The sequence below is a fragment of the Lampris incognitus genome, chromosome 2, assembly GCF_029633865.1.
Source record: "Lampris incognitus isolate fLamInc1 chromosome 2, fLamInc1.hap2, whole genome shotgun sequence".
NCBI lineage: Eukaryota > Metazoa > Chordata > Actinopteri > Lampriformes > Lampridae > Lampris > Lampris incognitus.
Window position 1 is genome coordinate 2,126,584 of NC_079212.1, and position 12,470 is coordinate 2,139,053.

Consider the following 12,470-nt stretch of genomic DNA (forward strand, 5'->3'; position numbering starts at 1 on the left):
CTGTCCGACTCTACTGTCCGACTCTACCGTCCTGTCCCCTGTCCGACTCTACCGTCCTGTCCAATAAAAACAGTAAACACGTCCAGACGTCATCTAACTAGACGCTGACGGGGGTACGAGGACCCTCCGACAACCCGTCACGGACCGACACGGCGGCAGCCATGCGGACCCCGTCCGAGTCCTCATGGACTTTGAGAATATTCGTTTCATTTCCGCCGCAGGTAATGACAAGTGGTGTGGTGTAAGACCTGACACGTCCTACCTTCCGTCTGGCGGCGGCTCGCCGTCTTCTCCTCCCCGCCGGGGCTGCCGTCGCTGCCCGCTGCCATGTTGGCGCCGTCCCCCTTCAGTAGGACCGAACCGAGACCTCGGGACGGTTTGTTTTTACTGCCCGCAGTTCCGCTCACACACACACACGCGCGTATCCCGAAGCTCGTCAGCCCGCACACGGACCCATGCTACACCCGGTGCTGTTCGGCTGGACGGGTCAGGCAAGCGGAGCTGCTAAACAAACACCATCACTTCCGGGTTCACCTCGCACTGCTCCCGGAAGAAGGGATGTGATAGGTTGCTTGGTCCGGGGGCGGTCACTTTTGGTTGTTCTAGGTACTAGCGCCACCTGCTGGGCTGTAGCCACCCAGGCAGGCGCTACAAGAGAAAAAAGGTAGATAGGTAGGTAGTACACCCGTTACACCTATTAACCCACACCACTTCCCGCCCAAACCCTGCCCACGGGCTATTTCACACACACACACACACACACACACACACACACACACACACACACACACACACACACACACACACGGCGGGGGAGGGGGGGTAGTGTGTTTAGAAATGACGTCAGGACGCAGCGCTGTCGCGCCACACGGCCTCTGCGTTGCCTTGTTTATCAGACCGACGCAGCGTCACAGGCAGACCCGACCAAACGACCCAGAGCCCGCAGGCGTCACCAAGCCATCCCAGCGCAATAGAACGGCGCCAAATCAAATCAAACGCAGCACTGTCGATGTGTGCAGATATAACCCACCCCCCACCTCCACCCCCCAACCACCCCCACCCCTACCCCCCCCCCCGGCAGGATGGAACAATAACAGAACCACTGGGCATCACACGTCAATCACGGCGCAATAGAACGATGCCAACATCAACCAAATGCAGCACCGGTGATCTAGCGTGCTGACGTCACATTTCAAAGATTAAACCGTCACAGAAGCACTAGGCAACACATGTCAATCAATCACAGCACAACAGAACAACGCTCTCATTAACTAATTGCAGCGCTGGTGATCCAGGGTGCAGACATAACACCCCCCCCCCCGACAAGATTTCAAACATGAAAGGTTGACACAACGTCCTCTAGGTCAGTGTTTCCCAACCGGGGGTCCGCGGACCCCTAGTGGTCCGTGGTGTAATTGCAAGGGGGCCGTTAAAATAAAATATCTTTAAAAAAAAGATCCTATGACATTTATAGAAATAGGATTATTTTACTCAAATGTGACTGAGACCTTTATCTACCTAAACTATAAAGGGTAACAGGACTTTTTTCTCTAATTACATCTGTTTCACAAGTGTAATTTATTGTATTTTAATAAGAGATCTCGCCCCCGTTTGCATTGCTAAAAGTTACTGAATACATATTCTGTGTTGTTACATATATCTGAAAGTTACTGAATACATATTCTGTGTTGTTACATATATCTGAAAGTTACTGAATACATATTCTGTGTTGTTACATATATCTGAAAGTTACTGAATACATATTCTGTGTTGTTACATATATCTGAAAGTTACTGAATACATATTCTGTTTTGTTACATATATCTGAAAGTTACTGAATACACATTCTGTGTTGTTACATATATCTGAAAGTTACTGAATACATATTCTGTGTTGTTACATATATCTGAAAGTTACTGAATACATATTCTGTGTTGTTACATATATCTGAAAGTTACTGAATACATATTCTGTGTTGTTACATATATCTGAAAGTTACTGAATACATATTCTGTTTTGTTACATATATCTGAAAGTTACTGAATACATATTCTGTTTTGTTACATATATCTGAAAGTTACTGCATAAGAATTCTGTTTTGTTACATATATCTGAAAGTTACTGAATACATATTCTGTTTTGTTACATATATCTGAAAGTTACTGAATACATATTCTGTTTTGTTACATATATCTGAAAGTTACTGAATACATATTCTGTTTTGTTACGTATATCTGAAAGTTACTGAACACATATTCTGTTTTGTTACATATATCTGAAAGTTACTGAATACATATTCTGTTTTGTTACATATATCTGAAAGTTACTGCATAAGAATTCTGTTTTGTTACATATATCTGAAAGTTACTGAATACATGTTCTGTTTTGTTACATATATCTGAAAGTTACTGAATACATATTCTGTGTTGTTACATATATCTGAAAGTTACTGAATACATATTCTGTTTTGTTACATATATCTGAAAGTTACTGAATACATATTCTGTTTTGTTACGTATATCTGAAAGTTACAGAATACATATTCTGTTTTGTTACATATATCTGAAAGTTACTGAATACATATTCTGTTTTGTTACATATATCTGAAAGTTACTGAATACATATTCTGTGTTGTTACACATATCTGAAAGTTACTGAATACATATTCTGTTTTGTTACATATATCTGAAAGTTACTGCATAAGAATTCTGTTTTGTTACATATATCTGAAAGTTACTGAATACATATTCTGTTTTGTTACATATATCTGAAAGTTACTGAATACATATTCTGTTTTGTTACATATATCTGAAAGTTACTGAATACATATTCTGTTTTGTTACATATATCTGAAAGTTACTGAATACATATTCTGTTTTGTTACATATATCTGAAAGTTACTGAATACATATTCTGTGTTGTTACATATATCTGAAAGTTACTGAATACATATTCTGTTTTGTTACATATATCTGAAAGTTACTGAATACATATTCTGTTTTGTTACATATATCTGAAAGTTACTGAATACATATTCTGTGTTGTTACACATATCTGAAAGTTACTGAATACATATTCTGTTTTGTTGCATATATCTGAAAGTTACTGCATAAGAATTCTGTTTTGTTACATATATCTGAAATTTACTGAATACATATTCTGTTTTGTTACATATATCTGAAAGTTACTGAATACATATTCTGTTTTGTTACATATATCTGAACGTTACTGAATACATATTCTGTGTTGTTACATATATCTGAAAGTTACTGAATACATATTCTGTCTTGTTACATATATCTGAAAGTTACTGAATACATATTCTTTGTTGTTACATATATCTGAAAGTTACTGAATACATATTCTGTTTTGTTACATATATCTGAAAGTTACTGAATACATATTCTGTTTTGTTACATATATCTGAAAGTTACTGCATACATATTCTGTTTTGTTACATATATCTGAAAGTTACTGAATACATATTCTGTTTTGTTACATATATCTGAAAGTTACTGCATACATATTCTGTTTTGTTACATATATCTGAAAGTTACTGCATACATATTCTGTTTTGTTACATATATCTGAAAGTTACTGAATACATATTCTGTTTTGTTACATATATCTGAAAGTTACTGAATACATATTCTGTTTTGTTACATATATCTGAAAGTTACTGAATACATATTCTGTGTTGTTACACATATCTGAAAGTTACTGAATACATATTCTGTTTTGTTACATATATCTGAAAGTTACTGCATAAGAATTCTGTTTTGTTGCATATATCTGAAAGTTACTGAATACATATTCTGTTTTGTTACACATATCTGAACGTTACTGAATACATATTCTGTTTTGTTACATATATCTGAAAGTTACTGAATACATATTCTGTTTTGTTACATATATCTGAAAGTTACTGAATACATATTCTGTGTTGTTACACATATCTGAAAGTTACTGAATACATATTCTGTTTTGTTACATATATCTGAAAGTTACTGCATAAGAATTCTGTTTTGTTACATATATCTGAAAGTTACTGAACACATATTCTGTTTTGTTACATATATCTGAAAGTTACTGAATACATATTCTGTTTTGTTACACATATCTGAAAGTTACTGAATACATATTCTGTTTTGTTACATATATCTGAAAGTTACTGAATACATATTCTGTTTTGTTACATATATCTGAAAGTTACTGAATACATATTCTGTTTTGTTACATATATCTGAAAGTTACTGCATAAGAATTCTGTTTCGTTACATATATCTGAAAGTTACTGAATACATATTCTGTTTTGTTACATATATCTGAAAGTTACTGAATACATATTCTGTGTTGTTACATATATCTGAAAGTTACTGAACACATATTCTGTTTTGTTACATATATCTGAAAGTTACTGAATACATATTCTGTTTTGTTACACATATCTGAAAGTTACTGAATACATATTCTGTTTTGTTACATATATCTGAAAGTTACTGAATACATATTCTGTTTTGTTACATATATCTGAAAGTTACTGAATACATATTCTGTTTTGTTACATATATCTGAAAGTTACTGCATAAGAATTCTGTTTTGTTACATATATCTGAAAGTTACTGAATACATATTCTGTTTTGTTACATATATCTGAAAGTTACTGAATACATATTCTGTTTTGTTACATATATCTGAAAGTTACTGAATACATATTCTGTTTTGTTACATATATCTGAAAGTTACTGAATACATATTCTGTGTTGTTACACATATCTGAAAGTTACTGAATACATATTCTGTTTTGTTGCATATATCTGAAAGTTACTGCATAAGAATTCTGTTTTGTTACATATATCTGAAAGTTACTGAATACATATTCTGTTTTGTTACATATATCTGAAAGTTACTGAATACATATTCTGTTTTGTTACATATATCTGAACGTTACTGAATACATATTCTGTGTTGTTACATATATCTGAAAGTTACTGAATACATATTCTGTCTTGTTACATATATCTGAAAGTTACTGAATACATATTCTGTGTTGTTACATATATCTGAAAGTTACTGAATACATATTCTGTTTTGTTACATATATCTGAAAGTTACTGAATACATATTCTGTTTTGTTACATATATCTGAAAGTTACTGCATACATATTCTGTTTTGTTACATATATCTGAAAGTTACTGAATACATATTCTGTTTTGTTACATATATCTGAAAGTTACTGCATACATATTCTGTTTTGTTACATATATCTGAAAGTTACTGCATACATATTCTGTTTTGTTACATATATCTGAAAGTTACTGAATACATATTCTGTTTTGTTACATATATCTGAAAGTTACTGAATACATATTCTGTTTTGTTACATATATCTGAAAGTTACTGAATACATATTCTGTGTTGTTACACATATCTGAAAGTTACTGAATACATATTCTGTTTTGTTACATATATCTGAAAGTTACTGCATAAGAATTCTGTTTTGTTACATATATCTGAAAGTTACTGAATACATATTCTGTTTTGTTACACATATCTGAACGTTACTGAATACATATTCTGTTTTGTTACATATATCTGAAAGTTACTGAATACATATTCTGTTTTGTTACATATATCTGAAAGTTACTGAATACATATTCTGTGTTGTTACACATATCTGAAAGTTACTGAATACATATTCTGTTTTGTTACATATATCTGAAAGTTACTGCATAAGAATTCTGTTTTGTTACATATATCTGAAAGTTACTGAACACATATTCTGTTTTGTTACATATATCTGAAAGTTACTGAATACATATTCTGTTTTGTTACACATATCTGAAAGTTACTGAATACATATTCTGTTTTGTTACATATATCTGAAAGTTACTGAATACATATTCTGTTTTGTTACATATATCTGAAAGTTACTGAATACATATTCTGTTTTGTTACATATATCTGAAAGTTACTGCATAAGAATTCTGTTTCGTTACATATATCTGAAAGTTACTGAATACATATTCTGTTTTGTTACATATATCTGAAAGTTACTGAATACATATTCTGTGTTGTTACACATATCTGAAAGTTACTGAACACATATTCTGTTTTGTTACATATATCTGAAAGTTACTGAATACATATTCTGTTTTGTTACACATATCTGAAAGTTACTGAATACATATTCTGTTTTGTTACATATATCTGAAAGTTACTGAATACATATTGTGTTTTGTTACATATATCTGAAAGTTACTGAATACATATTCTGTTTTGTTACATATATCTGAAAGTTACTGCATAAGAATTCTGTTTTGTTACATATATCTGAAAGTTACTGCATAAGAATTCTGTTTTGTTACATATATCTGAAAGTTACTGAATACATATTCTGTTTTGTTACATATATCTGAAAGTTACTGAATACATATTCTGTTTTGTTACATATATCTGAAAGTTACTGCATAAGAATTCTGTTTTGTTACATATATCTGAAAGTTACTGCATAAGAATTCTGTTTTGTTACATATATCTGAACGTTACTGAATACATATTCTGTTTTGTTACATATATCTGAAAGTTACTGAATACATATTCTGTTTTGTTACATATATCTGAAAGTTACTGAATACATATTCTGTTTTGTTACATATATCTGAAAGTTACTGCATAAGAATTCTGTTTTGTTACATATATCTGAAAGTTACTGAATACATATTCTGTGTTGTTACATATATCTGAAAGTTACTGAACACATATTCTGTTTTGTTACATATATCTGAAAGTTACTGAATACATATTCTGTTTTGTTACATATATCTGAAAGTTACTGAATACATATTCTGTTTTGTTACATATATCTGAAAGTTACTGAATACATATTCTGTTTTGTTACATATATCTGAAAGTTACTGAATACATATTCTGTTTTGTTACATATATCTGAAAGTTGCTGAATACATATTCTGTTTTGTTACATATATCTGAAAGTTACTGAATACATATTCTGTGTTGTTACATATTTCTGAAAGTTACTGCATAAGAATTCTGTTTTGTTACATATATCTGAAAGTTGCTGAATACATATTCTGTTTTGTTACATATATCTGAAAGTTGCTGAATACATATTCTGTTTTGTTACATATATCTGAAAGTTACTGCATAAGAATTCTGTGTTGTTACATATATCTGAAAGTTACTGCATAAGAATTCTGTCTTGTTAACTATATCTATGTTACAACTGAAAGCTCTTATTTTTGCCCCAAAGAGTGAATAAATGCTATAATGCAATTTAAAATGCAGTTTCTACTGTTTCTATCAAACTGCAACCCCCCTCCCCCAAGATCAGGTGGAGGGGTTCTCAGGGTAGATCAAACATACGCAGGGGGTCCAGGACCCCAGAAAGGTGGAGAACCACTGGTCTAGGTGGCCAGGGCGTAAACGTGTGTGAACAGGTCGCGGGGCGGCCTGAGGCTGGGCAGGCCGAGGTGGGGAGGGGGGGGGGCAGGGGAAGCTGAGGCCCAGGAATGTCTGGGGCCCGTGTAGGAGCTGCATGAAGCCCCGGGGCGTCTCGCCATGCTGAGGGAATGGCTAAGGTTGTGTCACCAGCTGTGTGTGGCGGAGCTGACACCTTCCGTAGACGACTGGAGGGCCACCGAGTGCCATCGCTGAGGAGGTGGGTGGTGGGCCCAGCTGACGGGTGACTTGGAGAGGAGAGGACCAGTATGAAGCCATTTTATTGTCCCTGTGGGGCCTGCGGACCCTGACCCAGTCTGACACATTGATGTCTGGCACCCTGGTTCGTCTGCTGACGAGTGACTGAGGCTCTGACCCCAGAGGGAGGTGCCTGAGGTGTGGAGGGGCGGAGCCTGTCAAGGGGCATGCACAGTTCCCGGCCTAGCATGAGAGAGGCTGGGGAGACGCCTGTGGTCGAGTGCTGTGTGGCCCGATAGTGCAGCAGAGTGTGACGGATGGCCTGCGTGAAAGAGCGCCCTTGGGCCATGTGTGCTCTGAGGCCGTTCTTCAGTGACTGGTGAAAACGTTCAACGCCGCCATTGGCCTGGGGGTGGTAGTACGCAGTGCGTATATGATGGATGCCCTTGCTTTCGAGATAAGCAGTGAACTCAGCAGAGACCAGCTGAGGGCCGTTGTCAGTGGTGATGGCCTTTGGGAGGCCCCAGCGAGAGAAAAGAGAGTCCAGGAAGTCGATGATGATCTGTGAGGTCACAGTGCCGGAAGTGGTGAGTTCAGGCCATTTTGAGTGTAGATCGTAGGCGACCACCATGAAGCGTTGGTGGTGGTGGGGAACTCCATGGATCTCACCACAAATGTCCAACTGCAGGTGTTCCCAGGGCTGAGAGGGCCAGGCGAGAGGTTGCAGGGGTGGGGGAGCCTGGTGGCCAGTCTTGCCACTCACAAGGCAGGCAGAACAGTCCTTCACCAGAGCCTCAATATCTCTGTCTATCCCCGGCCACCACACCAGGTCTCGGCAGCGCTGTTTCAGTTTCACAATGCCCAGGTGGCCTTCATGCGCCGTATTCAAAACACTGGGACCACTGTGCAGAACCCACGTGCCAGGCAGGAGTCGTTCCAGCAGGAGAGCTCCTGTCTGACTCGGGAGAACGCAGCCAGCTCCTCTGGGACCTTGTGAGGCCAGCCGTTCTGGATGTAGGTGGGGAGCTGGGAGAGGACAGGGTCCTGTTCGGAGGCTGCCCTCAGCTCCTGCAGAGAGACAGTGTCCTGGAGGGGTGTGTGTAGCATTTGGACAATGTCCTTTTCCACACAGTCAGTGTCCGTCTGTGGAGCTGGGGTGGAGACACAGCGAGAGAGCAGGTCGGCCACAACATTGTCTCTGCCTGGGCTGAACTGCAGGCCGAACTTGTACTGGCAGAGGCGGTCAGACCAGTTTCTACTGTCTGTGTACCCCACTATAATAGTTTCTACTGTTTATGTACCCCACTATAATAGTTTCTACTGTTTATGTACCCCACTATAATAGTTTCTACTGTTTATGTACCCCACTATAATAGTTTCTACTGTTTATGTACCCCACTATAATAGTTTCTACTGTTTATGTACCCCACTATAATAGTTTCTACTGTTTATGTACCCCACTATAATAGTTTCTATTGTTTATGTACCCCACTATAATAGTTTCTATTGTTTATGTACCCCACTATAATAGTTTCTATTGTTTATGTACCCCACTATAATAGTTTCTATTGTTTATGTACCCCACTATAATAGTTTCTACTGTTTATGTACCCCACTATAATAGTTTCTATTGTTTGTGTACCCCACTGTAATAGTTTCTACTGTTTATGTACCCAACTATAATAGTTTCTACTGTTTGTATACCCCACTATAATAGTTTCTACTGTTTATGTACCCCACTATAATAGTTTCTACTGTTTATGTACCCCACTATAATAGTTTCTACTGTTTATGTACCCCACTATAATAGTTTCTATTGTTTATGTACCCCACTATAATAGTTTCTACTGTTTATGTACCCCACTATAATAGTTTCTATTGTTTATGTACCCCACTATAATAGTTTCTACTGTTTGTATACCCCACTATAATAGCTTATATTGTTCGTGTACCCCACTATAATAGTTTCTACTGTTTGTGTACCCCACTGTAATAGTTTCTACTGTTTGTATACCCCACTATAATAGTTTATATTGTTTGTGTTCCCCACTATAATAGTTTCTACTGTTTGTATACCCCACTATAATAGTTTCTACTGTTTGTATACCCCACTACAATAGCTTCTACCGTTTATGTACCCCACTATAATAGTTTCTACTGTTTATGTACCCCACTATAATAGTTTCTACTGTTTGTGTACCCCACTATAATAGTTTCTACTGTTTGTATACCCCACTATAATAGTTTCTACTGTTTGTATACCCCACTATAATAGTTTCTACTGTTTGTGTACCCCACTATAATAGTTTCTACTGTTTGTATACCCCACTATAATAGTTTCTACTGTTTATGTACCCCACTATAATAGTTTCTACTGTTTATGTACCCCACTATAATAGTTTCTACTGTTTGTATACCCCACTATAATAGTTTCTACTGTTTGTGTACCCCACTGTAATAGTTTCTACTGTTTATGTACCCCACTATAATAGTTTCTACTGTTTGTGTACCCCACTATAATAGTTTCTACTGTTTGTATACCCCACTATAATAGTTTCTACTGTTTGTATACCCTACTATAATAGTTTCTACTGTTTGTGTACCCCACTATAATAGCTTCTACTGTTTGTATATCCCACTATAATAGTTTCTACTGTTTATGTACCCCACTATAATAGTTTCTACTGTTTGTATACCCCACTATAATAGTTTCTACTGTTTGTATACCCCACTATAATAGTTTCTACTGTTTGTATACCCCACTATAATAGTGTCTACTGTTTATGTACCCCACTATAATAGTTTCTACTGTTTGTATACCCCACTATAATAGTTTCTACTGTTTGTATACCCCACTATAATAGTTTCTACTGTTTATGTACCCCACTATAATAGTTTCTACTGTTTGTATACCCCACTATAATAGTTTCTACTGTTTGTGTACCCCACTATAATAGTTTCTACTGTTTGTATACCCCACTATAATAGTGTCTACTGTTTATGTACCCCACTATAATAGTTTCTACTGTTTGTATACCCCACTATAATAGTTTCTACTGTTTGTATACCCCACTATAATAGTTTCTACTGTTTATGTACCCCACTATAATAGTTTCTACTGTTTATGTACCCCACTATAATAGTTTCTACTGTTTATGTACCCCACTATAATAGTTTCTACTGTTTATGTACCCCACTATAATAGTTTCTACTGTTTGTATACCCCACTATAATAGTTTCTACTGTTTGTATACCCCACTATAATAGTTTCTGTTTATATATGTATGAAACCAGTTCAGCTGGACATTTTGTATGTAGAACAATGGTTTGTATGCAACACTGGTTCAAACATCAATAAAAAAATATATTTTTTAAATCACTGAATTCAATGTAAATTCATCACGACCTTGTTTCCCTGTTTGCCTCTACTGTTTCCAGTCCCAACAACAGGAAGTGGGACCCAGTCGGGCAGAGAGCTGTTACCCAGCCACAGCAAAGCAGAGTTGGAGACCCTTTGCTTTCTGAAGGACCCCAGAGAGGACCTTCCCTCGCTGGATTCATGTCCACTGACCAAGCTGCTGCTGCTGCTGCTGGTGGTGGTGCTGGTGGTGGTGGTGGTGGTGGTGGTGGTGGTGGTGGTGGTGAGGTTCAGCAGCACCTCGCCGTCACCGGCAACAGTTCAGTGTCTCTTCTCCTCTGCAGGCATGGTTTACCCCCTCCCAGGTTTACCCCCTCCCAGGTTTACCCCCCTCCCAGGTTTACCCCCTCCCAGGTTTACTCTCCTCTCAGGTTTACTCTCCTCCCAGGTTTACCCCCTCCCAGGTTTACCCCCTCCCAGGTTTACTCTCCTCTCAGGTTTACTCTCCTCCCAGGTTTACCCCCTCCCAGGTTTACCCCCCTCCCAGGTTTACTCCCCTCCCAGGTTTACCCCCCTCCCAGGTTTACCTCCCTCCCAGGTTTACCCCCCTCCCAGGTTTACCCCCCTCCCAGGTTTACTCCCCTCCCAGGTTTACCCCCCTCCCAGGTTTACCCCCTCCCAGGTTTACCCCCTCCCAGGTTTACCCCCCTCCCAGGTTTACCCCCTCCCAGGTTTACTCTCCTCTCAGGTTTACTCTCCTCCCAGGTTTACCCCCTCCCAGGTTTACCCCCTCCCAGGTTTACTCTCCTCTCAGGTTTACCCCCCTCCCAGGTTTACCCCCTCCCAGGTTTACCCCCCTCCCAGGTTTACTCCCCTCCCAGGTTTACCCTCTTCCCAGGTTTACCCTCCTCCCAGGTTTACCCCCTCCCAGGTTTACCTCCCTCCCAGGTTTATGCCCCTCCCAGGTTTACCTCCCTCCCAGGTTCACCCCCCCCCTCCCAGGTTTACCCCCCTCCCAGGTTTACCTCCCTCCCAGGTTTACCCCCTCCCAGGTTCACCCCCCCCTCCCAGGTTCACCCCCCCCTCCCAGGTTTACCCCCCTCCCAGGTTTACCCCCTCCCAGGTTTACCCCCTCCCAGGTTTACTCTCCTCTCAGGTTTACTCTCCTCCCAGGTTTACCCCCTCCCAGGTTTACCCCCCTCCCAGGTTTACTCCCCTCCCAGGTTTACCCCCCTCCCAGGTTTACCCTCTTCCCAGGTTTACCCCCCTCCCAGGTTTACCCTCCTCCCAGGTTTACTCTCCTCCCAGGTTTACCCTCCTCCCAGGTTTACCCCCCTCCCAGGTTTACCCCCTCCCAGGTTTACCCTGTTCCCAGGTTTACCCCCCTCCCAGGTTTACCCCCTCCCAGGTTTACCCCCTCCCAGGTTTACTCTCCTCTCAGGTTTACTCTCC

The 12,470-nt window shown here is 39.0% G+C and overlaps 1 protein-coding gene across 1 annotated transcript in view; it reads right to left on the reverse strand.

Annotated features, from left to right (window-relative positions):
• The window catches only part of slc35a2 (solute carrier family 35 member 2), a 13,387-nt gene extending 12,871 nt beyond the window's left edge, over positions 1-516 (reverse strand). Inside the window, exon 1 of the mRNA XM_056274395.1 lies at positions 263-516. Coding sequence (XP_056130370.1) covers positions 263-329 — 67 coding nt within the window. The 5' untranslated portion in view covers positions 330-516. The remainder of the gene's footprint in view (positions 1-262) is intronic.
• Between the last annotated feature and the right edge of the window lie 11,954 nt (positions 517-12,470).